General features: G+C 36.2%; 1 protein-coding gene across 11 annotated transcripts in view; it reads left to right on the top strand.

The window, feature by feature from the left end:
• The window catches only part of VPS13B (vacuolar protein sorting 13 homolog B), a 491,427-nt gene that overhangs the window by 378,483 nt on the left and 85,000 nt on the right, over positions 1 to 27,944 (top strand). For all 11 annotated transcript variants that reach the window (XM_074815029.1, XM_074815038.1, XM_074815049.1 and 8 more), the window contains 3 exons: positions 1,781 to 1,918; positions 13,538 to 13,942; positions 26,024 to 26,223. In XM_074815029.1, coding sequence (XP_074671130.1) covers positions 1,781 to 1,918; positions 13,538 to 13,942; positions 26,024 to 26,223 — 743 coding nt within the window. The remainder of the gene's footprint in view (positions 1 to 1,780; positions 1,919 to 13,537; positions 13,943 to 26,023; positions 26,224 to 27,944) is intronic.

The raw sequence follows: 27,944 nt of genomic DNA, 5'->3' as shown, positions 1-27,944 counted from the left end.
CAAAATAATGGCATATTGCAATATTTTGCCCCATATTGCTACACCTGAATGTTTATACCAATACTTCTGAAGGAACGATAACTTAGACATCAATTTCATTGCTTCAGTGATGTTCATTTCACAATGTTCAGTAATTTGTACACTGCATTACAGTATATCTTCTGAAAAACATTGGCATATTATTTATGATGAGCTATTACTACAAAACAAGATATTATGGTACAGATCCAAGTCAGAGATAATATCCTTGTTCAGAACAACTACAAAACTATATTTTGGAAAAGATGTGTACTTTGGTGGTAAAGATTTTTTATTATTATTATTTTCAGTATACTAGACAAACTCCAGACACAGGAAACAAGATATTCCCTAAAGCAGTCACTACAGAAAAGGGAGTGTGCCACACCATTCTGGTTAATGTAATTAAAGGAAAGGGCTAAGAAGCATAAAAATGTAGAAATTCACATGGAAAAATATACAAATCTGTTGTATGCAGTGACAGCTCTTAAATAACTGTTGAGAGCTGACTTTATAAATGTATAGCAGGAATAAAGGGAAGGAAAGGCTGTAATGTATATGCTATGCAGTACAAATACTGCTGTAAAGTCATTGCCTGAAAATTGATCAAATAAAAACAGAAGAATGTGCTAACTTTTGATCTTTTCCATATAGATCTAAAGTCATGATCAATTGGTTTCAGTAGGTTCTTTGAAATCACATAAGGGTTCATATGTGCCAAGTTTTATATAAATCACATGATAAGGTCAAGAAATACAAATTCCAAAGCTGACTTTATATACCCAGTCCACATATGACTGTGATACCACGATACCATATGTTGACTATAATAGTGGGTATGTAAATACTGTTCTTGAAAAGAATTCATTCAGTAAAACTCAAATAAATCATAGCAGTTTTTAATTGACTGAAAATGGGAGAGAATAACATCAAGAAAATCTCCTTAAATCGTTATGGATGAGGCAGACATTCTAATTAACATAGCAGTCTTGATAATAAAGAATAACTGATTACTTAGAATTTAAGACCTGTAGCGTCAGAATTGAGGACTGTTACAATGAAGGTCGTGAGTTGCTAAAGTATAAAAAGCGTTTTTTGCAGTACTGTTTTTGCCATTTGTGGTACGTGGAAAATGAAGACAAGAATAGCACTTGGAGGAAGTTAATTTTAATGGACTATTGCAATATTATAAACTGATCAAAGGAATACAATTCAAGGTGGTACGCAAGAATAGCTACTGATGAGCTATCGAGTGACACTCCAAAGAGAATGATATAACCCCATTGTCATTATGCTCTATTCCTGAGATCTGGTAGCATTCTGGTCTTTTAGCCTTTATCATTTATCTTTCTGTCATTATTTTCCCTACCTGGCAATGCAAATACAATCTGGAAGTAGCAGGTTTTGAGCACAGATTCTCTTCTAAGGACTCCTTAAGTGTCAACATAATTAAAGCTAAAATTGTGTGCTATTTAAAGTCGTCTTGTGCTAACTGATGTCTTTTACTAATATTTTACTTGGGTTTTTTGCGTGTTTTCTACATTTTGTGTAATTACAGCTTTTCCCTCTTGCCTATGTATGCATGCATTGTTATACACATGCATCTGTAGCCACAAATGCTATGTATAACAGTAGTATTAGGAATACTGTTCACTGTGTTACATTTTAAACTTTTAAATTTTAATCAATTTTGTATGTAGCACTTTGTTATGTATCATATTCCTGGAATATCATTAATGACTGTGATCATTATCACCTGTAGATCCTGGAAAAACTCTACCAGAAGCTCTGGATTATTGCAAGATTTGGTTACAGACAGTAGCAGGAGAGGTAGATGCTAAAAGTGGTATTCCGCCTCCTCTTATCACTGTGCAAATTAAGGACTTCCTTAATGGACCAGGTAAGCATTCCACTTTAATCTTTTATTTTCTAATATAATCTATTTGTAGATATGCACACATAGACACACACATTAGATCGTCAGAAAAACATTGTATTACTTACTAATGAATGTGAAATTTTCCTCCAGCAATTACCCTGAACTGATTGAGGAATCATCAGTCCTGGACCAGTCATAGGTTTAAGGTCTAATTATTTATTTTCTTCCCAAGGTAAATTTAGAAATTTTATTCCTCAGGAAGGCTAAGGTTGGCAAATTTCCAACAGAATGAAACCTACCTGCTTCTAGCACTAGAACAACTGAAATTTTATTACAGTTATGTTTATAAAACCTGACTTGTAAAATCTTTCCAAAGATTTTTATAAGCCACCTTCTCTTGGGTTCTTTGGAATCTGGATACCTGGCATTGCAAATTCCTATCATCTAAACAGTTGATACTGTAAAATTTAAAAAATAGTGATATTGTGTTTCCTTAGTTAACACAGAATATGTGGTGTAGTATGAAGGTTTGTTAGCAATTACTTAAAATAATGTGACTTGAAGTTTCACTCCTAGAGTGTCAGAAGCTCCTGCAAATTGAAGTATGTCATCCATTCTCTATTTTGTGAATTATTTATAACTGCATTAGTATGTAGAATATAATTGAGGTTATAGTAAAAATTCTTTTGCATACTTGTTATAATTTGTTGAATTATGTAGCTTTTTTTTTTCCTGAATATCCTTACTTCACTCATCAAGCAGAATGAGCTGTTATCAGTTATTTAGTGAGCAACTCTTCAGTACTGGGTTTTCCTATTCATTCACATATCTATTCATCCAGTCTTACAGCACAGTATCTAAACCTGTCTCTACAGCAGAGTTACTTATTTTGTCTGTGTTGCTTACTGCTTTAGGATCTGAGCACTACAGAAATACTAATTTACCTGTACAACCCTCCCATGGGTAATGCAATAGTATGCTCTCACCACTTCATGGGAGGCAACTGAGGCCCAGGGTAATTAAAGGTTTTCCATTATATTACAGTTACCAATTTAAAACACACAATTTTCCAAGGTACTTAAAATTATAGAAATGTAGATGTTGGAAACACAGTTCGTATTGTCTTCGGGTGAAGCAGTAATCAGTTCTGCTTATCAGACCCCAGGACATGAAATTGAACAATCAGAGAATGAGACATACATATTTACCCACTAACTATAAATACTGTGGTTAAGTAACTTGAAAATGCATTTTTTTGCAGGTAGGCAGGAGTCTCGAGGAAAGAATAAAGTATGTGAACAACCTCATCATTACCCCTTTCTTGGTTTTCTGTGCTGTCTTAAAAGCATTATTTTAAGAGATTTTAAAACCACCTGACAATGCAGAGCTTTTGGTATATTGATCCCTATTTGACTTCATTAGTAGGACTTTGAACCTTCAGACCTACTGCATGCTCTACTGCCATTTGAACTAAAGGATTTATTGATAATAATAGAGGATTTCCATTCTAATTATGACCAGCACAAGAGGAGTTAGAGACACCTATGATCAGTGGTCTTTTGGTCACTGCTGCCAGACTGGTTTTCTTTTATCCTCCCCCCCCTCCAATTCTTTCATGTCCTCTCTCCCCACATCTTGCAGATTCCCATATTCCCAGATCCTTTGTCTGTCCATTCCCCTTTTCTCAAGGTTCTCACTATAGTTTCCTGGTGCAGCCTTTAATTTATTACACACCTGAAGTGTTGCCCTAATGTTCTTCTGTCAGTAGGACAGACTTCTAACTAAACTAGTAAACATGGAAGTTGGTACCAGCTTGCAAAGTATATATTCACAAGTAGTCTAAGTGTCTACCCCATTCCCATCAATTCAGTCAGATCTCAGATTGTGTTAAATCTCTCCCCTCCATGGTATTTGGCTAAATAGGAACTGAAAAACCATAAATTAATGCATCATAAACTTCAGTCCATTTATTCTCACAAAGCATATAAAACTTCAGAGATTTCCTCCAGGATCTCCTCTTAGCCAGAAGTCTTTTTTTTACCATCTTTTTGCTGCTAATTGGAACTATCATTACACACAACTCAACAGTAATTACTCTGAATTAAATGAAGGGTTTTGCCGATGTAATATAACAAAACAGCTCAGCATTCCTTTGCAGATTTTTCTAACCTCAGCTGTTGCCACTATGAGGTCCTCTTCAAATAAACCAACCTTCACCAAGAAGCCTTCCTTGCAAGCTGGAGGTTTCATTGGATGAGTAATGGAAGGTGCTTTCCGCATGTGATTGCGTCAGAACAGCACATGCAGAGAGTTATGAAAGCTTGACAGCTCCTCAGCAGGCTACTGGAAAATAAGTTACTAACTCTCCTGGGGTGAAAGTCTTCTAACCACAGCTTCTTCCAGGGTGAGGTAGTTTGGCCGTCAGCAGGCCTGGAGAAAGTGTCTACAGCACCAGATCCTAACTAAGCTGGCAATTGTTCATTGAGGACAAGAAACTCGGCAAAACTCCTGAGAGCTCTTGTAAGGTCACCAGACAAACAATATTTGTGATGGGAGAGATCACAGTTAATGAATTGAATAAATAAATGCACTGCTGGAGTACGCTTATGTTGCAGGCCTTGAAGGCCTACTCTTTTTTAGTGAACATTTGACAAATAATGCCGTTACTAACTGGCATATTTTCTAAGGACGTACTGTGTGTTTTCATACTCATTTATATATATGTGTTTTATAACTGCAGTAAGTGAATTATTAAAATACATTGGATGCACTGGTAGGTGCTACCTGTTGGGTACAGCTGATCTGCTGTTCTGAAAGGTCAGCACATTTTTAAAAGCTGTGCCTAAGCAGACAAAAATCTAGATGTAGCAGCTGGGATAACTATACAGTTTTCTGTATAGATTGTAAGTGTTCAAAGTTCAGTGGTTTGATTGTAATGTCATTTTTCTTACAAAATATGTTGTTGGTGTGCTGAGATTAAATTTCAAATACAACAATCAAATGCCTATGTGTTATGATGCAAAACACTATGCAAGCAGTTAAAAGAAAAAATCTGCAAGTGGTTCCCAGTGTTTGCTGTGTTAGATAAATCTGGTACTCCTTGTAAATAGTTTGTCAGTTGAAGTAGATAAGTAGATAGTGTTCCATAGAAAAATCGTATGGTTTCACCACACAGGAAACCAGGTTGTCAGTCCATATTAGCTGGGAGATCAAAAAACTACAGCAAGTAGCTAAACTTGGAAACCACTAATTAAATGAGAATAACAGGATACATTAATGCACTTCTTGCCACATGAGTTGATTATTTTGTACGTTTTTGGCAACTAAAGAAAAATGATATTTCTTCCAGATTGAAGGTAATAGGATCCTAGGAGAAATAAGCATTCATCATCAGGCCTGTGGGAACAGACCTCAACTTTAACCCCACGGTGTATTAAAGGACTATTCTTTCTCTTTCTACAGTAACTAATTATTTAAAATTTTTTAAATTCCATCTACATCAGTTTACATGACCCCCTCTCTTTTATATTCAGTCTGTTACTGGATCGTAGATCTAATTCTTGCCTAATACATGTAAGTGAACTATTTACTGCTTCAGCATTAGATAATATTCATTAGGTGAGGAACAAATGTGACCATCTTGTTTTAATAGTATTTGAAAATTTATTCTCTTTAGCCTCTAGTCCTTTCTTTGTATTTTTTTCTTTAAATTAACTGTGCTTTCTTAGGTATAAAAGCTGTCTTTTTGATGTATTCTTTCTGCATGTAAATGATACAAAACATGTGTATGAAGTACCGCTTCACACAAATTGCCTTAAAATACTTATACATGCAAAATATAGATGGTTTATGCTACAGTCTTCTTCCCCCAGCAGTTTCTTGGAAAGATGTTAGGGTAGGTGTGAAATAACTATGGTCCTTGATACTTTGCCTTTCAAAATAATTTCTGTAGAAGAAACTATCCAGACAAACTAAGAAATGCTGTGTCCCACTAAAAGATAAAGTGAGAACTGGGGGAGCTGGGGGATTGCTCTTTCCTGCCAGTCCCTCTGTGGCACGGTTTGGACACTGTGAGAGGCACAGCACTGGATCGAGGTTTATGCATAAAAAGCAACAAACAAAACTGCACCATGGCACTCTTTCCAGCTTTTTTCCCCCTATTTGCAGAAGCAACAATTGTATCCATTAGCAAGGTCAGTGGTTTGGAGAAACCTGGAAAATAGCAGCTACCAGAAACCCACTAGAATAAATATCTCCAGCAGGTGATAGATTAGTTGGAACAAATTGGAACCATTGCACTTCAGCAATCCTGGTTTCTTTCAAGCTGTTTTAAAAATGTCGTCATTTTAATACACAATATCAGCCCTGCGGAACAGTCCACAGCAGGTTAATTTGAATCATATGATGTATCACTGCCCTCAGCTGACATGAGCTCCATTCCATGTGTGAAGCCATAATAAATCCATTCCCAACCGAGGCAAATTCCCTGTGAGAAGGTGAACTAATCCAGGCCTCACACTGGCATGTTAGCCCTCCATAATTGAAAGCAGGGCCACCTGTTCCCAGCACAGTTAGCCTATAGAGAGAAAATTAGCATTAGATCAGATACTTAATATATTGAAAAATCATTCATACTACTTGCAAGTTCAGCTGTGGGCTGCTTAGCATGACATCATATATAAACCTAGGAATGTGCCCACTTGATCCCAGTTTAACAGTTTTGTTAACCATGGTGTTTGTTAACTTTGAAATGAGAATTTTTTGATTTAATGAGAGCTGACACGTGAGAAGGGGAACTAGCCAGGGTGCAGACTTTTCTAATTAACTCTGGGTCATTTGCAAAACTTTTGAGCTTTTTTTTTTCCCTTTGCTCTTTTACAAACAAGTTTTTAAAGCACTGACACTGTAGCCATGAAATGATATTTATTTGATTAAGAGGGCAAAGAGAAATATTCCAAACAGGTGTAGAAGCCTGTAGGTACGGCTTTGGTTTTGACACATCTGTTGTCTGTAATATCAGTGTAATAATGCATAAAATTATCAAAGTAGCTTTCTAAAAGCAGTGTCTACAACACTTATTTTAAATTTAGTTTCTTAAATGTCTAGGTACTGAAAATGAAAACTACTCACCAAAGATGCATGGATAAGTTGGAAAATACTTTCTTGGTATCTTTTTCAGTGTATTCGCATTCTTTTAAAACTCATTTCAAACATTTGCTCAATTTTCTGACATCGTCTTTTTTTTTTTTTTTTTTCATGTATGTCTTAATATAGATGTATTATTCAGCAGCTAAGCAAATAATAGAAAGTCAGTATTTATGGGTTCTTTTCTATTCCACGACCTGGAACAATTTGTTTCATCTCACTGTATTGTGCTTCAAGTTCCCTGAATCTCTGTTGAGAGAGTTAATGCTTCCCTTAGCTAGGGTTCTCCTTTCGTGGCAGTGCCCCCTGTTATTGTTTTTGGCCTCACCACCCAACCCTTGACACACTTCTGTAGCGTATTTGGTAGTTGCACAGCTGCTTAATTTCAGTCAGCATCCTATGAATAGCAGTAACCCTCCATCCTTTATTAATGGTATCTTGGTCTTCTCAACCTACAACAATTTATTTTGATTCAATTGTGACGATTTTAAAAAATGAATAGAATCTCATCACTCTGAGCCATGTCTGAGATCTCAAACCCAGGCACTGGGTAGATAGAGCTGTTAATGTCTTAATGTCACCTTCACATACTGTCAATGACATACTAGGTCATGGAAGTAGGAGTTGTTACTGCTGGGGAACACCCCACATGGCTTGAGTTGATTAAGCTCCCTGAAGGCTGTAGTTTGCCATATTGGCCTTTGAGACCTGCTTCTGTGGGGCTGCAGCACACAGACGGCAGTAGGTAGAAATACTGAGCAGTGACTACCAGCCTCTTCCAGACTAATTGGCATCTGTCTCACAGAAGCAGAATACAAGATGGACTGCAGATGGCCTCTGAAGCCTTGTCTCAAGTTTCTTCCTTCTTTTCCCTTGATCCAAATTGGGAATGATGAATTAGAGGATAAAAACAATTCGTTTGTATTCTTCTTGCTTTTCAATTTCTTTTAATTTGTCTCTCTTTTGATGCCTGACCAGGGACAATTGAGAACAGTACAGCTAGTCTTTTCTTTATATGTCTCTCTCTTTCCTATTTTTATAAATTTAATTTTTGCAATTCAGCCATTTGCCTGTTACTTGAAGGGCCACCCTGACTCCAAATCAGAATCAAGGCTCAAGATTACCTTTACCTTCCTCAGATTTCCTCTGTTAGACTCCTTACATCAGGATGGGTGGCTCCCAGAGAAAGAATATTACTGGTGGTAAAATGTTTCATGCCTGGTGTCTGCTCCTCTCCTGTTTAGGACTAGGAAATTCAATCCTCCTTAGAGTTTAGGGTAAACAGTAGTTTCTTCTATAGCAGTATTATTTATTAAGAAGTTTAAAATTTTACAGCTTTCTTGGGGTAGGGGAGAGTGAGATCCATGTCCAACCTGAGGAAGAAAGACCTGGCCTTTTCTCTGTTAGCTATGAGAAATAAAAGGTCCACTGCAGAATGAGGGGTATGAGAAGTGAACAAATTCTTGGAAAATGACATATTTTCTCTCTCACAGTTCAACATTTCTCACAGTCTGTGAAAAGATCTCAGTCATAGAAATAAAGCTTATAAATAATTCTCATGGCGTTTACTTCCTGGTTTTTCAGATTAAGAGTATACTATGGTAGTTTATTAGTCATTGAAATGGTTGGTAACCTGGTGTACATTAAGTTATGACATGTATTAGAATAAGCCCACTGACTTCGGTAAGAGCTGGGATTGACCTAAAGCAACTTCCTAGCAGCTCTGTTATTTTTGTGTTGCTTATTCATCCTTAGTCCAACAAATAAAAAGTCCTTTTGAGTAATATCATTATCCCAAGTTCACAGAATAAAATCATATCTTCACAGTACAAATCTGAATGTAATGGAGAACAAGGGTAAAATACTCATAACCCTGAAATTTTTTATCTGAAGCTCTTAAGTAATAAAATGACAAAGAAAGAAATTGTTTCAGACAGAAATTTCAGAGTGCTGCTCATAGGTTTTCTTTTATAGATGTTATGATTTTGTTCAAACAGGCCATATTGAATCCATTGGGTTTTTTGTAATAGATTTCAAAATACATAATAAATGTAAGTAATATGATGACTAATGGGTCAAGTGAAGTTGGAACTTTTTAAATGAGAAAATAGCTGGAAACAGTTTTCAGGAAACTATTCCAGTTGATTTTTGGTCCCCCACAAGGTGTACATTAACATAAACTCCGTAGAATCGCCTCTGGGACCTGAATTCCCTCTCTGATTTCATTATTGCAACGTGATTCTTTTCCTTTCACTGTTAAGTCATCTCCTGGTGTGGAGGGAGCATATAATAAGTGTAATTTATTTATATTTATCTAATCTCCTTTTAACTCAATAGTTATTTCATCATTCTGTTTCCTAGTAGCTGTTCATAAATTTGTGAGGGGTAATTAGAAACTAATAATTGACAGACATGGATTTACTGGTTAATCTAAAGAGATGTAGTGAAGAAATTGAGAGAGAGAAGGAACAATTCAAATTTGACACTCAAATGCTACACTGTAATAAAAATACTGCTTTGATATCATCTAGTTCAGTCTGATTTAAACATATCCAGAAATAACTCACTTGAGCACAGTCTAGTTACAAGCACAATAATTTCTTTACTATTTGTTTGCTGGAAATAGATAACACCTGACAAAATAAGTTACTGCTATTATGTCTTAAATTTAAATAAAGTATTGGAATATAATTGTGGTAGCCAGTCACTAGTAGACAGAGGAGAGACTGAGGTAATGGGGGAGTTAAGGTGGCTTTGAGCTACCTTTTGTCCTGTCCTGATTCTGATGAAATTCTGGACAATTCAAAGAATTGTCAGAGTTATAGCAACCTGTGTTTTCCTACTGGTACAGAATCTGCACAGCGTTGTGTGGTGTGCTTCCCAGGGTTGTTAAAATAATTTAAAAAGACTGTTATCCTTGGATTTTGTACCCTGGAAGTTTGAGGCAACCCTTTACATTGTAACATCTCTTTTTAGCCCATTTTGAGTGACTGGAGAAGCTGCTGAATGTCTATCTTCATCAACTGCTATAAATAGCTCTTCATATTTCATCAGTTTTCACTGTTTCTGTCCATCGCTTACATGTTTTTCTCAGAAGGAATGTTAAAGTTTCTCTTACAGTGCTAAGTATAAAGTGTAAAACAGGAGAAAGACTAAAAACATGTTGATTGCTCAATTGGATTTTTATTTTTTTAATGTTTTACTTAAAATGCCAAAGAATCTCCTTACATAATCCTTCCCCAGTTGTAAAAATAACCTATGTCATTATGAGATAGTTAAAATATTTGCAGTGAAGGTTCCAGAGTTATATTTTCTGCAATTATGCTTCTGGCTGCCACCACCTTCTGTCGGGGCTGATTCACTGGATAATAATAACTTAATACAAACGTTTGTCAATTTATTAGTCATGACAACATTTTTCTGTGTGACATACGCGGTTTCCAAGCAAAAAACAGGGAAGTAATTTGCATTTCTCTGGTGTCCTAGTGTCCATTTTTTAATTGCTGTCTTAGATGAGCACAATGTTTGTGAAAACAAGTGACTAACAGCAGTGATAAAACACAGGCACAGGACCACGTGTGCCATGCATGTTCCACTACTGAGCTTAACCAGCACCCTGTGTCTTCTCTGCCCTGGTCTAAGGAAGACCAAGAGAGAACTATTGCTCTCATACTCATTTTCTTCTAAATCTTTCTCAATCAGTTTACTCTATTTAGCTTAACACCTGTTACATCAACTTATGTCTAAGCATTTTTTGATTTGTAAGGTTGGTTGTTTTTTCCTCTTCTGGGCTATACTACCATAGGAAAGTGTGGGCAATAAAATGTGCCTTTGACAAAGCGGTTAGATGTGAAAGCTGTCACACCAAGCAATAAGGGTCCTTTCCTCATTTACTGACTTACAAACTTAATTATGTTGCAAAGCCAAGAACATCTATTTTACTCCTTTATTACAACATCTGTAATGGAGAAAATTAAGTCAATAAGGGACTTGTTTTCAAATTGCCTAAATGGTTCAGAAACCCAAATCCTAGTGTGAGTTGGATTTCAAACTTGGGTCATTTTAAAAATGCTGCCTATTTGTTTGGTTGGGGGCTTTTTTGTCATTTTGTGGGGGTTTTTTTAAACATTTCATTAGAATAACACTCCTTTCCATTTGAGTATCATAACTAAATTAATATCATAATGTCACATGGGTCTCTACTTCCTTTGTAAGTCTCCTTTCTCCATTCAAAGGGAGGAGAGGGCCAATGATGTGTGCAAAAAGGCAGGTGAGTCTTGGGGTGTTCTTCAGTGCCAAAAGATTTTCAAAAGTGTTATGACATTTTTCTTCCCTTGGTTTTAATTAAAAATATCGGCACATAAGTATTCTGAAAAAACCTTCCAAGTTGATCATGTGTGGTTTTGACTGCATGAAAATCATAGAATCATAGAAAAGTTTGTGTTGGAAGGGACCTTAAAGATCATCTAGTTCCATCCGCCCTGCCATGGGCAGGGACACTTTCCACTAGACCAGGTTGCTCAAAGCCCCGTCCAACCTGGCCTTGAACACTGCCAGGGAGGGGGCAGCCACAGCTTCTCTGGGCAACCTGTTCCAGTGTCTCACCACCCTCACAGTGAAGAATTTCTTCCTTATAGCTAATCTAAATCAACTCTCATTCAGTTTAAAATCATGACATCTCATCCTACCACTACACTCCCTGATAAAGAGTCCCTCCCCATCTTTCCTGTAGGTCCCCTTTAAGTACTGGAAGGACTTCAAAATCTTGCTCTCTTCTAATGTCCAGCTTCCTTTCCTAACTTCCTAGCTTTGATATTGTCTTTCTACTAGGCCTACATGTTAGCTAGTGTTCTGCCACAGTTTCTAGTTCAGCGTGGAAGACTTTAACACAAGAGAAAGCATTTTCAGAAGACCATTAATTAAAGTTGTAAGTTACAATTAAAATAGTTTTTCAGTCTTAAATTTCAGTTAGCTGTGGCTTGTGGAGTACCACAGACTGTTTTCTAAGATTGTTTTGTGTTTTTTGATTCAGCTATAACAAATATTACATGGCCATTAGTACGTTTCTCTTACCTTTGTAGAAAAAGTGCTAGTTTATAATTCAGACGCTTATCTATTCAGATACCAAAGCATCTAGCTGAAATTTAGAACTCCCAGATATTTTGTGAGGTCAGAAAAGTGCTTTGTCATGTGCCTGGGACTCTGAAGTCAATATATACCTGTGCTTAAGAGCAGCTCCAAAGCTCTGCTCCTGCAGCCCATTACCGTTATTGTAAGAACTTGTAATTTACATAAAGAGTGGGAAAATCAAGCTCATCAGTTTGTATGAGCATTAAGGGTAGAACATGATTCTAAACAACTTGAAAGTAGGTCCTAATTTTTGTGAAATATTCATTAATCTATGTAAAACCTTCAACAAACAGTGTTTCCTATATATATTTATAATGAAACTTGAAACTAAGTAGTGCTGTTTTCTCTGAACGTTTAATCTAGTTTAGATATATGCACTGAACTTTAATCATTTTTGGTTCTTGGGGGTGGGGCGGTGGGAATCAAACAGCAAAGTGAAAAGCAAGCTTTTCTTCCTGCATAAGGTAGCTGTCTCATTACTGGGTGAAAGCTGAATTCGAAATGAAAAATTTTAAAAACTAAGTTAAAGTTAGATTTCTGTAATGAAGTGTAATGTACTGATAAAAAGGCAGATAGCAGTACAGAAAGAAGTTTCAACCATCATAAAATCCTGCTTCCCATCTGTGAAATAATCTTGATAATTGCTATATCTCATCTACTAAAGTATCACTGTTGTCAATGTTGTTCATATTAGCTGTGATTTCTAAAAATTCTGTGAGACTTTTAGCAGTCTGGGAAGTACCAAAATCCTTTACTAAGGAGACAACATTTTCAAAATATTAGGTTATTCCAATCTCCCTGGAAAACAAAGAAATCTAAACATACTTCAACTTTTATATTTGCTTTTTATTTCACATTTCATCTTGAAAATGCTTATTAGCTGTGTAAGAAACAACAGAATATACATGTTATTTACTCATTTAAATGTGTTGAAAATGCTTGCTGTGGCTTTGGAGTTTAGTCAAATAATTCTACTGGATGTGAACTTAAGAGACCGTGAAGTATATTTTCATTCTGAGACAAAAGTACTAATCTATTTAGGCTCCTACACACTCGAATAAACTGTGTGTCTTTCAGGTAGCTGTGGTGATCCCTGGGAAGAAGCAAGGAAATAAGATCAGCATTGTTACATGTTTCTTCATTTAAAACTGTATATAGTGAAGATTGCTTGTAATACTTTTCATCATGTTTTAATTCAGATTTATTCCTAAAAATACTGTTTTATTATGTTTTACCATTGATTCAGTCCTCTTAACGAAACATGATAGAAATAATGTTTTCTCCACTAAATGCCTAGTGTTTTTATATTGCTTGGGTAATTGCACTATAACTTCTCATATTTCTTTCTCCAATTCTCTCCTACAGCTGACATAAATGTAGACATGTCAAAGCCTTTGAAAGCAAATCTCAGTTTTGTCAGACTTGATCAAATAAACCAGTTTTTGAAGAAAATCATAACCACAAATGATGAGCCCAGGAAGGAGGCTGCTCCATCAACTGGTGTTATTCCAGATAAGGATGTCACTTTGATAACCAAGCACCCCAGTACAAAGGATTTCCTACCTACAGCGCGCACCAATGCTGCACAAAAGGCTTCAGTACAAGAAAACTTGTGGCGAGCCCTTTCCTGCTTTCAGAAAATTTCCATTCACACCGTTCAAATGGTTGTTTCGATGGAAACCATCCCACATCCCAGTAAACCTTGTTTGTTAGTCTCTTTATCAAACCTCACTGGGAGCCTAAATATTAAAAGTGGACATAAAACCGCAGGTAAGAGTTTTTGAAAGTTGGAAGTGCTACTGATTGGTTCAAGTGGTGGTCTAGTAACCGTTTTAAAGCATGGGACATTGAGGGGAACTCATCTAGCTAATATAATAAATCGACAACAGAAAATTCCAAATCCCTGATAGACTCATTACCTCAGTTCTCCTTTCAGTGAGGCAGCACCCAAGAGTGCTTAATTTTGTATTTAATATCCCCTAGCTTGTAATTAATTTATTGACAGAATTCTGGCTGGAATAGTGGTTACAAGAACCACTATTCTGGTATTCTGAAGATTCAACACATACTTCAAAGGGCAAAATTTTGACAGTTATTACCCTATAACTACATTTTCTTGTTAGGACCCTATATTTCTGTTTTAAAAAAATACAAACATAATTGTTCAGAGCCCTGAAATATGCTACTATTTCATACAGTTACTCTTCTCCAGGCTTATGAAGTTTAAAATTTTTACATGCTTCCTCTGCACAGCTGACAGTCACCCAGGGAAAACAGGCACTCCAGTCTCATTACTGCAGAGCTGCTAGGAAACTTTACACCTTGGGTACAATTAAGAGGATAACAGAGACTCATTTAAAATGAAGACATTTGAGTGTCTTTGTAAATTGTTTTATTAGTCTTTTAATAAAATTAATAAGATGGTACATTTACATGATGCGGAGATGAGCCAGATGTAGGTAGTTGGCAGAGTAGCTTGCGAGGTAAAATGGTCTGTAGCTGAGAGGAACAAGTTGTAGGCCAAGTGAGGTGGTGATTTATTTCTTTTTCATCAGAAATATTTCTCCTCAGGCCAGCAAGTTTCAGTGCTTCTTTATTGTTTTAAAAGTTAAAAATGAAAAATTTAAGGTTCAGAGGACATGAAAGCCTGTGAAAGTGCCGGAGCCTGAAACTCTTGATTTATCCATAAATAAACAGCAGTACAGGGACGAACAGTGCCTGCGTTCCCACGCTTTTCCAATCGGATTGCAACCCTAGCATGCAACTGAGTAAAAGGCCTTTCTAATGTCCTTTAAATAGTTCTAGTTTTCTTTCTGTGTAATAACCCTCTTTCCTTCCATCCCTTCCCCTCTATCATTTATATGTTATCCGTCCCATGGTACGTTATGGTCTCCACAGCAAGCTTCAATATATCAAAGCCAAGCCCGTTCCGTCACTGTACTATAAAGCAATTTGGCAAACTCAGCAGTGTATATCACTTACGCTGGAGTTTTTCATCTTCCCAGAAGAAGGACGTACCTTGCCTTGCACGTTAAGCCTCAGAAACATTCTGCTATGAAGTTCTGTTTCTTAATTCTTCTGGCAGTCTGAGGAAGCCAATCTTTATTTTTTATGTCACAAGCTATACATGAATCTTCGGTATGTTTGTACTCTGGCAAGCATTGTTAAGTAAAGCAATACTGATGCTGAATCTAATGAAAATGAAAATTAGTTATTCTATTTGAAGAACTTTCATAACCAGACAATAGACATCAACAGACTCTTTTCACATTTTTTTTCCAGTTTAAGTTGCCTTATGTTCACTTTATGAAAAGAAAAATACATATGCATGAGGTTTTGCATGCTGTTGTGACAGTGCAATAAATTGTTTTAAGTTTCAAGAAGTGCAAAAGACAGACTTCCTGGCACTGTCAAAAATTCTTCTAATAGATTGTTTGGATTTTTATTTGAAATTATGAATTTGAAATTAAAATGCTGATAGAAACCAATAGTAGAAATTATAACTTAGGAAAGAAGATAAATTACTCAGTGTGGGGGAAACAGTATTATAATTTTGTGTTAAAAGTACTTTAGAAGAATACCACAGTTGCTGACTAGATTGATTTTATTATTGCAAGGAAATTATGCAAGCTAACTCAAATTTTAAAAGTGTAGTAGCTGTGTCTTGGGAGCAAGGAGCATTTAAAAACGTCAGTTCTTCACAACTTTTCTTTTTACAAAAGGTTTTATAGACACACCTTTTGAGCTGAACAGGGTTAATGTCAGATTTTTTTTTATAGAATGAAACTAATACGCAAATACTTCACTGTGTCTTTGATTTTACAGTCAAATAACTATTGTGACCATCTGCAGCAGCTGCATTTTACGAATTATTTGCTGAACCAAACTAAGCGCAATGACAAAAGTAGTCATCTCAGATGTACTGTTAAAACAGAGGAAGAAAAAGGAGCGTTGCTTGCCTTTTGTACAGTATGGCCATCTGCTGTACAGATGTTATTATATAGAATGACTTCAGATACAATAATTGTAGAAAATTTTCATTAAAACCTCAACAATTTGCACTTGTTTACTTGAATCTGCATAACTCCCCAGTGAGACAACACAACACACTTGGGGTTTCTTTGGTTCTCACTAGCTTTCTCTTTGATCCTTTTTGATGTGCTGACTTTAATAAACATAGTTAAAAACACTGTTCAAAAACATCATGGAAAAAACTACAAAGGAACAATTATAGCAGTAGAAACTACTCTAATCCCTTACTTACGCAAGCTATTTTTAGTGAAATATGGGTTTTTTACACATTTTATGTGGCAGTGTTTTATAAACAGTGTAAATGACCCTTTTTCCAGATGAGTTTTAATGTAGGAGATGAAGTTGGTTTGTAAAGAATCCTATTTGCTAGGAATTATTTAGCAAAAAAACTCTCACAAGAATGTATTGTCGGCATTTTTCCTCCCTTATAGGGGGAAAACAAAAGTGCGTGACCTTGTGTAATGCTTTGATTTTTTTTTTTTACTGAAATTAAGAAAGAAGCTTGCTATATAACTTTTTTTTTTTTAATTATCAGTTTTCCCTCTAAACTTTGCTTGTTTAATCGTGGAAGCTAAAGGCCTTCTGTTTTAATTTTTCTTCTTAATTTCTTATGAAAGTAAAAAGATGTAGCTTTTGAAAAACAGAGGGGCTAATTAGTTGAATTATTTCAGTTCTAACAAAATAAATTGTAAGTGTTGGAACACTGACATTGCAGTTGGATCAAATTAAAACACCTCCATTTCTACATATTCTGCTATGCTGTTATACAACCCCAAGTCTTTAGTGTGTCAAGGGACTTCATTTTTTGGACATTTTTCATGTTTTAATACAACAGTTACTTATAACAACATGGTTACTATTTCTGCTAGAATACTTATGTTCTCCTCTGTACTTATGGTGAAATCCTGAGTATTTTGGTTTTAGTAAAGTAATACTATTGTAGAATGTGATGCAGCGTATTGACAAAAAAACAAACCAAAATAAAGTCCCTTTTCCAAAAGAAGGTATTATTAATTTTCCTTTAGAAGAGGCTACCTATATACCCTTAAGTGCAGGAGTTTAAGTCATAATGATGTTTAAAAAAAATAATTATCTGTAGTCATTTTATATTTTGTGGCTTAGAGTTACAAGTTAAAACTTGTACCCATTTCATACAAGCAGATAACAAACATTTAGCTCATTTTTGGCAGCTGTCAGTGTTATTAGACCAACTATCCATTAGACCTGGATCAGTGATTTTTGAAGTATATGTCATCTTCTACAAAGCAACTAGAGCTCTTGAGTGCCAGGTACCCAGTAAGATTTGAGATTGCTTGGTATCACACTAGAGGTATGTAGCTCACTCCAGAACAGTCGCATGCCGTTAAAGTGGAAATAATTTTTAGCAATAAATACTAGGAAATAGAATGCAATTCTAAACATCGCTTTCAGTTAATTTAGGTTTGGTGTTGAAATTAGCACTACCTACCTGCCAAAAGAGCAGATAAATGAGAGAAGTTGAAGACTCTACTCTCCCCAGAGTGAAAGACAGCAAGAAGCGTGTAGCCTCTCAGTGAAGCCTTATTTTACTCTGGCTGGACACAGGAGGGAAGTCTTGCTGTTCAGCGTCTGAATCGAGAGAGTTACAGACATAAAATATTCCAAAGATCACAGACAGAATTCCCCAGCCCTTTGTCCCGTATGCAGAGATGATTAGCATATAATTAAGGGAAAAAAATAAACTAGTTGAATGTATGATAATCACAAATATTTTTACTAAACCTGAGAGAAATTACATACTTAAGATACTTTACAGAAACATTAAAAATTAAATGCAGCTATTAATTGGTGTAGAGCAAAGACCAAACTTCATTTTGGAGTTAACTGACTCTCTCGAGAAAACTCTGCTAAGGCGTTGTCATAGCCTTTGGATGCTGCAGATATGCAAGTTAGCCCATGGGGAAATAAAACATTAAATTAGATATGACTACCTAAAATAATATGCAGCAGTAACAAGCCATTTACAACACCCAGAAGACCTTTGTTACTTTTAGAAAGAAATATAAACTCTTTCCAACACTTGAACAATAGGAAATTAATTCTTTGTCAGTAAAAGCCAGAGGACAAACTAAATATTTAAATGGCCACTGAGGATTGAAGTGGAAGTGCAGCTTGTAGACAGCTATACAAATCACTAAAAAACCTTAATGAATATTGGGTGTGGGCATCAGGGTCCTGTCAGATTTGACACCATGTCCCAAGTAGCTTAAACCCAACACTCAAGAAAAGGTGGAGACCTCATCAGGTCTCTAACATCTGGGATTGTATTTGTCATTTTGGCATACCCTGCAAGCGCAAAAGAAAGAGTAAAAGGGGATTATCCTGACAATGAAATGAGTTACTGAATCTTGTGATAATGAAAAGCAGAAGAATTCTAATTCCTTTCTATAGTCCCTGAGGTGGAGGTGCGTTTATAGTTCTGCAGGAGTATAACGTAGGAGGGAGGAACAGATGGCCTAAAATCCATGAAACAAGACACCACCTAATCCCAGGACTGAGTACCACTATTAATCCTGGTCAGATTCCCTACTGGTACTTTGTAACAGGGTCCAGAATTGCTACTGATGAACTAGCAAGTTAACTGGGGGTGGGGGGTGGGGGGGAAGAAAAAAGAAAAAAAAAGTTAGTTGTAGGTTGTTGATTCAAGACCCTGTGCACTAATTTTCTAGAACTGTATTTACGGTTTAAATAACTCAACTGTAAAAAGTAGACTCCAAATGAAATTCGATTCAGAACAAATACAGTTGGTTTTGTAATCTCTTTAGCTTTTATTGTGAAAGTAATTGCATATTTTTTTGAGACTGGAATTTCTTTTGTTACGTGGATCCTAGTGCTGTATGTGGCAGTAGTAAGTGATATAGCATTTTCATGGTAGTCAATTCTATAGAGTATTTACATTCATGAGGAAATACAGATAACAATGAAAGCTGAATATTTCTATGTACATTTTATGCTTTCTGTGCAACTCCTCCAGTTCAATCTACATTTTGCAGTGTGAGGTACAGAACACAAAGATTATGCATTATTGTCCAGTTTTGAGGACCAGCTCCTTAAGTTGTTTAAATTGTTGACACACTGGCAACATATTTCTTCCTTTTCTGAGACAAGAATATTTTTTATAGGATGAGATCACCAGCTTGCTGCCCAAACAAAAGGTGCAGTTCCATAGGAAGTTTAGGTTACTGTGTCTGCACATTTCCACACTCTGCCTAGTGCTAGCTCTGTTACTTGGGCAGCTGTTCAGAGTTGAGTCAGGGCACTGATCTGTCTGAAAACTAACAGGAAAAAAAAGTTTTCAGCAAGATCGTCTCCTTCAGCTGGCTTACTGGACAAGTACACTTTAATGACGAAGCTGACACAAAAGAGAATTCAGAGAATTATATAAAGGATGGAAGGGAGAAGATTGGGTCGTAGGAGCCTGGACTTGGACTGACCTTAATCCTGGGGAACTGCAGCCTGAGAGTGCAGGGAAACCTGTTCAGTTTGTGTGGCCTGGGTCTATCTGTCAAGCCTTGGACTTCCACAAGCATAATTCATGGGGTTATAGAAGCTCAAACAGCTCAGGTGCTGCCAGGCACTATCTTCAGGACAGTTATTTGTAAAGAAAAGTTACCCTCTAGTTCATGGACTATTTAGTTTATTAAAGCAGTTGGAATCCAGTGAATCAAGTGTAGAGCAGGGGAGCAAGACACCAAAGCTGTAATTCTAATTCAACATTGTGGCAATTGTATAGGGCTACATTTTGAGTGGCATCCACTATTTTGTAATGCTTCATTTACTGTGCAACCATTCAATGTCTAGTTTTTTCAGTAGTGCAAGCATCTACAACTTTATAAATCTGTGACAGTCATAGGTACCAGCTATCTCCTGAAAATAAACCAAAGTTTTCAACCAACCACCTAAAATTAAGATGTGAAAATATTTTTTTAAATTGAAGAACCTCTTCATGCCCATCTGTAAAGCTGGGTTAACAATGTTTAGTCACTTTTCTGAAAACTGCTGATACCTAAAAATAAAATGTTTATGATACAAGAACCACATATTACTCATGTCAGTATAGCACTTGGTCAGTTTTGAAAGCTGGACTCACAGATGGAGAATGAACACTATTTTTGTTGTTTGCCATTATGCATTTTTCTCCACTTAATTAGAATAAGACAGGGCAGTATAGAACTTTACAAATATATTCTAAATTATTGTATACCAAAGACAGCCTTGACCAAAAATGAAAATCCCTTTAGATCTTAACTTTAGTATGCCCTCTCTGGTCAAGCACCACAAAACTCAAAATTACCAAATCAACAAGTGAATTGAGATTTTTCAGCTATTTAGTATGCAGGAGTGTAATGAAGATGATGTACCTGCCCATTTATTCTTTAAGGGAGATGAGCTCATTTCAAATAGATAACCATCTTTGACTTCTCTTCTGATTCATCACTGACCTGAACTCCATTTGAACCTTGTTAGACACAAAACAAGCAGGATTCCTGGTCTGAGCTATAAAATATAATTAAGCCCTTTTGAAATGATGTGTAAAAGAACATAGCTTTACCCCCACTATAACTACTACCACCACCACAACCAATAAAGTTAAATCAAGCACTGCCTGTAATGGATTAAAATAATAAATGTTTCTGGATTTTAGTGTTTGAAGTATTTGAAGAAAACAGGCTCCCAGCAGCCAGGACTGCTGAATGCACGGGGACATTTATTAGTGACGAATTCAAGGGTTTGGCCTGCTTAAGATCATTACTTTCTGTTTACCGTGTGTTACATATCTTATGTTTTTACAGAGCCCACATGTGTCCCCATGTAATGCTGAAAAACTCTCTTTCACTAAAGAATAGTTAATTGGTAATGTGTAAATATTGTTCTCGTGGGGAGAATGAACTATCATAAGATTCAGCTCAACACTAATGAGAAATCCAGTGCGGTCAGTGGATTGTTAACTAAATCTCTCCTGGAAAATTGTTCTTTACTACGTCTCACCATTTGTTTGCTACTGCTGTTTCCAGACTTGAATAAATTGGCTGACTCTTAAATTAACTGCAGTATTTCCCCTGTAATTATTTTCATAGCATTGTTACCCTTTCTTCTCAGAAGCTGCTTCATAGAGGATACCTGTCAACAGAGCAGTGTAACTGTAGTATAACTACTCATTACACAATATATCTGAAGTTTTCTTAAGAGGAAAAAAAGCACGTAGATAATTGTAGCAATATACTAGGTATAATATTTATGTATTCAAAGCTGTATTAGTATCTTTGGCAACTTTAAACTAGCTACTGAAGTTGCAGATATGAAGAATGAATGCTCAGAAGCAAATATCACAGATTATCACCTTTGTAATGTGTGACATTAAAGCAGAAGGTAGTAAGGAAAGCCACTCACTAGTTAACCTTCAGCAGCCGGATTGTATCTCTGCCGCCCAGGCCTGGGGAGCCCGTGGGCCATCCCGGGCTTCTTCCTTCAGAGTGCACTGTGGTCCTTGGGGTGGGAATGCAGACTGCCAGCTGCTGCGGTCAGTGCAGACCACATCACTCGCGTGCATCTTGGCCAGTCTGAACCAGTGTAACAGGCTCTGTGCTCTGGGACACAGTCTTGCTTCTGAGTTGCCCCAAACTCAGAAAAGAAATTTTCTTCCTAGTGCTACAGTTTGTAGCAACGCTACTAGCTTCCAAGAGGCTTTTCAAAAGATAGCTCGACTATAGTCCAGTGCCATTTGCCATATTTATTATAATACATGTGTTTCCATTTTCTTAAAACTCTTTTCCCATATAGAAGTTTGCCAATTAAAATCATGCTCTATGTTGTATTAGGTGACAGTGCAGTGAACCAAATAGGATTTGCAGCTATCTTAGGAAGAGCAAATGCACAGAGCATAATAGAAAGAAAAAAACTCCTGCTACATTTCTACTTGTTTCACTTGGAGTTGATTCAAATATCAGCACTTTTAAATGTTTTTGAAAACAAAAAGTCCATAGTTAATGTCAAAACATTGTCTCTCCCTTTGTCTGTGAACCAGGAAAAATAACAGAACGCTTTCTTAACACCTGTTTTGCCTAAACACTAAGCAATTGTTACTGTAAAGCAAGGGTTGTTTTAATGCATTTGCTGTATCTATTAAAATGGACGAGCTCTTTTTTTTTCTGTATGCACAAATGGATTTATGCACACAGGTCAGTTTAACAAACATGGAGCCTCCTATTATTGGTAAACACTAATATAATTAAATTATAGTTATATCTGGACCCTAAGATAACTATAACTATATTGGGGTACTTGGATTCTGTGAGATGTCTTTGTAAATGTTAGCATAAATCATCTCTACTGACTAGAAAAAATGTTAGAATATCAAAGCAAATGTTCTCTTTTAGTAAATTTTCTTTACTATTCTGTTGTAGTGATTTCAGTCTTTAATTTTGAGCAAGTTTATTTTTTGACATTGCCAAGCAAGTACTAGCTTTTTTTCAAACCCTCATGTTATTTCTAACCATATAAAAATACTTGGATATTCCTTTTGAGCATATGTCACCATAAAGGTAATCCAATGGCATGCAGAAGCCTGGATGGCGTAAGTTGTATTTTGCTCAGTTAGCATGGCAGCACATTGCAATGCTGTTGGGGGTCTGGGTGGAGTCTGACAATGGAGGGCTGGCAGCATTTCTTAAACACTGTCCAAAACAAGTGCTTCATATTTATTAGTCTCTTGGAGGAGTATTTTAAAAGTCATGAAACTATTTGTTCCTAGAAGTAAATTATTGCACGTACTGAAAAGTGAGTTGGTGTTCATGAGCAATAATCCAAACAGAACAAGTTAACTTCTACATATCACAACAATCGTTTATGAAGATATATTACTTCTGTGTGGTGCCATCTCAAGTTCACTTCAAATGGAGACTTTGATTTAATCTGTTTAAACTGAAGTTAGAATTCTACAATAGAAGTTTGTGAGAGATGCATGAAAGGACTGACTGAAAATAGTGTGTGGGAGGGAAAAAAACAGAGAATTATTTTGCATCTTTACCTTTCTGAGGTGATTGCTTTAGTCATTGGAAAGCAACTTCACTAACTGAACATATACTTTGAATGTTATTATGGCATTTAGCAATCTTAAAATAAGCTCCCTTCTAGTGCATACTGGTATTTGTTCACTCCCCTTAGGATGTGAGATTATTTCTTTTCTAATATCATCCTTTTAGGCTTTCTGTAGTAATGTACCCCATTGAAGCTTCCCTCTGGCCCAGAGATCTCTTTATTTACTATTCCTTTTGAGGGTTTGTGCATACATGTTGTTCTTCATTTGTTTTCTTTAAGCTTCCTCAAGACACCAGTTTGTGCAAGTTGGTCTGAATGCTCTCTGCATTTGTTTTGTAAGGAGCACAGTGGTTTTTATACCAAGAGCCACTTCATCCCCAAAAGGACACATGGATATAACTGCTAGGAAGGACAAGGGTGTGATAATTTCCTATACCTGAGCAATCAGTCACAGCAAGAAAAAGAAAAATCTCTCATTACCTGAGTTTTTCCTGGTATTTGTAGGACACAATCCATGGGTGCATGTTGTAATATTTCATTAATGTAAAATTTACCAACACTTCCTTATTCTTAATTGTGTCTTCATTTCTCAATGTTTACATAGCATTTGAGAAAGGCACTGCTGGTTTTGAACCAGCAGTATTATGTGCTGAATGCTCAGTTCTGTTTCTAAGCCATTGGATATTGTGTTTTCTTTGTACTTTGTGGAGCTGAGATGACAGCAGAAAAGGACTGCAAAGCATAATCCTTCCAAGTGTAATCCCATTGAAAGAAAACATAAATAAAACCACTTGTATTCTGACATTCTTTTTTCCCTTTTGTTATTTCTGCAACTTGGCACATATTCCAGTAAAACTATAGAACATTTCTGTATTTTGCAGAATTGTGCAATAGTTACCGAGAATTTCTTCTCTTTAAAATCAAAGTTCCTTGTAGTGTATTAAAAAAAAAATTGAATTTCCAAATATTGTAGTGCCTCTTAAAATAACTGGACTGAGCTTAGCAGGGTGAGGGTGAGCCCTTCCCATGAAAATACCTCTTTTTCTTGGTTTAAGGCTTTATGTGAAGCTGCTTCATTCCACAGTTTACAGAATCAAGTCTGAACCAGTACCAAAAGGAGAGGCATTAGAGTGTGTTGATATTAGTTTTCTTGATTATCACTGAAGTTCAGTGTCAAAAAACCACTGAACAGTTTCTGTCGTATAAACCTGTTACACATAAGTCCAGACCCAGGGGTTCAGAAGCCAGCCTAAATAACCCAGAGCTAAAACCCCTTTCCCAATTGGTGACAACAGTCCTGTTGATTGGTACGGGACAAAGGTTTGCTTGAGCCCTTCATCATTCTTACTGAACTCCATACTGCTCAAGGGAGAGATTCTTGTTTGTGGTTCCTACTTGGATTGGACAGAATTCAATGCCATTATCGCTATGGGGACTGTTGGACCACCTTCCTAGTGGATGCTAGATTTAAAAAAAAAAAAATCCAATATATTTCCTTCCATTGTATAAAATATTTCTTGGTATTATGAAATCATAACTCCCAGGATGCTGACAGACTTCTTTCTGGATTCTAGAAGAGATTCATAGGAGAAGTTTTACTGCATGTATTCAAAAGAGAGAGTTGTGTTTTTGTGGGATTTTTCTACCAGCAAAGATACAAAAATATAAATGGAACTGTACCTTGAAACATCTGTATGTAAGCCTTAGGTGTTTTTTAAACTTTTGCCTTTTGTAAATATCCAGTTTCATTAGAAAAATAAGCTGTGGGCATTATAAAATATGGTGACATTCAATATTCAGTGTTGAGTCCAAATACGAGTACCAGAAGAGAAAAAAGTTAATCCAACCTCAGATGTAGTACTTTTCATGTAAATATACAAAAGAAATACAGAAGGTTTAAATGGTTTGTTTTATTAAACGGTGATTTGCGGGAAGTTAAATTCACAAGAGATGTGACATTTTTAGATGGTGTTTCTTTCCTAAAAATGTTTGTGTCTTTAATGAGAGTACATAAGTTCTGTCATAAATCTAACCTGCCATTATCATTTTTATGTTTTATAAAGCTATGTAAAGTGCAAATGGTTATGATGTGGAAAGTTTAGATTAAACTGTTTTTTTGGTAAGCACACGTTACATATTTTGGGTTACAGTAATTGTTTTGAATAATTTGAGTTCAGACATTACCCTTATTCTCCTGATAAGCACTCTAAACTCTGGCAATGCAATATTTTATAATAACTAACCTGAACAAAAGCAGAGAGAATCATTCAAAATAGCTATTTCCTATCAGTTTAAAATATAATCAAGTGAAGCAGCTGTTCTTGTTCTTAATATAATCTTTTGAAAAAAATTTCATAGTTTAATGAAAAAAGTCTCTTCTCATAAACCTTAAAATACTCACACATGTAAAAAGTCATAATGTTTTGGAAAATAGTTCTTTGTAAGGAATGTGCATGAGACATACCTGCTCCATAACTGCAACACTGTATAAAGCATGCTCACTAGTGTCAGAAGAGCAAGATAAAAAAAAGAAAATCACGAGTCTTGTGGCCCAACTATGATGCTCTTGCTTGGAGAGGAGAGTGGTTGTCCACACAAATGTTTCCATGGAAGTCAGTGGGACTACTTGTGTAATTGCTTGCAGGCAGAGATTCCCAGGCTCATGGTAAAGTAAGTTCAGGAAATAAGCACATAAATGTTGGGAGAATAACTACCAGTGGGATTAAATGTCTCTCTTTTTAGGAATCCATGGATCATCTTTTGTCCTTGACATAAAAGATTTCCTACTTAAAACGAGTCTCAAAGAAAGAGCCAGATCTCTGATGGGCCCTTTTTGCTGCTCTGTTAATGTGGAAGCCAAGTGGTGTAAGCACAGTGGTGATCCTGGCCCAGAGCAATCTATTCCAAAAGTATACATCGATTTGAGAGGAGGACTGCTGCAGGTCTGTATAAGGTGCTTATGATTCTGCTGTTGAGCTGGACTGGCTTTGAATGAATGAGATTTTGTAAATAAATTGCATGAAAGCCTGTAAAGCTTTGCAGCCTACAATGGTTCATTGGGTTGGGGTTTTTGCTTGCTTGTTTTGGGTGATTTTTATTTTACCTTTTTAAAATAAGTATCTATTCTTTCATGTAAAACTGTTGATTGAAAAATTGTGTACAGTGTTTTGGGTTTTTTTTAAATACTGCTTAAGCCATGTATTCTAGCTATATGTGTGTGTTCCCTTAAAACTACTGGATCAAATTACTAACACTTAATATCTAGGACCCTGTTCTGATGTGTGTATGTTTGTCCATGAGCTATGTGTCTGTAATGCCTAGGGGTAGCTTTAAGAATACATAGCCTTTCTTTTTAAACTTACACCAATTTCTATGGGGAGTAATTATAAACTGTTGTTTGTAGCAATTAATACTCAGTTTTCCATACTTTCCTCTCCTCTTTGGAAGTGCCCACAACTTGAAACCAGTCCAAGAAGCATGGGAGTTCTTGAAATGAAAAATAGATTCTGTGAGGCTTAAACAAGTGGGCTTTAAGATATGTCTTGTTTTAATTATTTTTATTGTAGTATCTATACACACCAAATGCTTTAAAATAAATATATAAATCAAGCATATAAAACGCAAAAAGGAAATTTTGACATTTAGTCATGTCATTAGGTCTTTTCCCAGAATTGGCATTAGAAGTTCTTAAAACCGCAGTGATGGGAATAGGGCTAATTGTATAAATACAAATTTTTTTAAATTATGTCTTAATAAATAAAGTCTGTTTGTTTCTCTGCTTCCTTTTTATTTGTTATTCACAGGTACTTGGCTGACTACCTCTACATGTTGTTAATAAAAAGTGTTTGGTTTTTTTACAAAATTTTGGGTTTTGACAAGGACCAGAAAAATATCTATAAATCTGAGAAAGCCATTTTATTATTAGAGTATACACTGGGATAATTAGCTTTTGCAGAAAACAATTAAGTATTTGGTCTGGAAGATTTGAGAATGCTGACAAAAGCACTGGCAATTCTGTTTCAAATTAATTTATTTACAGCTAATGATTTTACCAGCTCTAAACATGACCTCATCTTCCACCACTGTTAATTTGTATTGCAGCAGAGCCTAGAGAGCTTATGTGAAATTGGTGCCTCATCTGTGAATACTGTAGTAGGAGTTCTGTGGCCTGGAATTCCAGCTGCCTAAAAATAAAATGAATAAAAGTGGGAGAAAAAAGCATTCTTCCCTCCTCCATCAACAGGGTACTGAGGCCTCTGAGATCGGCTTAGGCAACAGAGAGCTCCTCTGAGGTGGTGCTAGACCAAGAATAGGACCCTGAGCCCAGAGGTACTCTAGAAACTGCACTAGAGATGCACTAAATTAGGGAGATGACCTGGGTAGCCTGGGAGTATTTAGCTCAGGACTGGCACTAGTTGTGTTTCAGAAGGGTCTTGTTTTACTCCATGGGCTTACATGTAGATGTAGGGGAAGGAAAAGCTTCCTTCTTGATAGCTGTACTACCCTTTAGGCATCTTCTGATTTTTTTTTCATATTTGAAAATTGGTATTCCCCAGTGAAAAACTTTGCACTACTCTTTATGTGCACAGCTTATTTACTCCTACCCTTACCATGGACTTTTAAGTTACTGTCTGGTAATTTTGATTTTATCCCACACTGGTTC

Source organism: Strix aluco, chromosome 1 (genome assembly GCF_031877795.1).
Source record: "Strix aluco isolate bStrAlu1 chromosome 1, bStrAlu1.hap1, whole genome shotgun sequence".
Classification (NCBI taxonomy): domain Eukaryota; kingdom Metazoa; phylum Chordata; class Aves; order Strigiformes; family Strigidae; genus Strix; species Strix aluco.
Note: the sequence above shows the minus strand (reverse complement) of the source record. Positions and strands in the feature narration are given on the sequence as shown.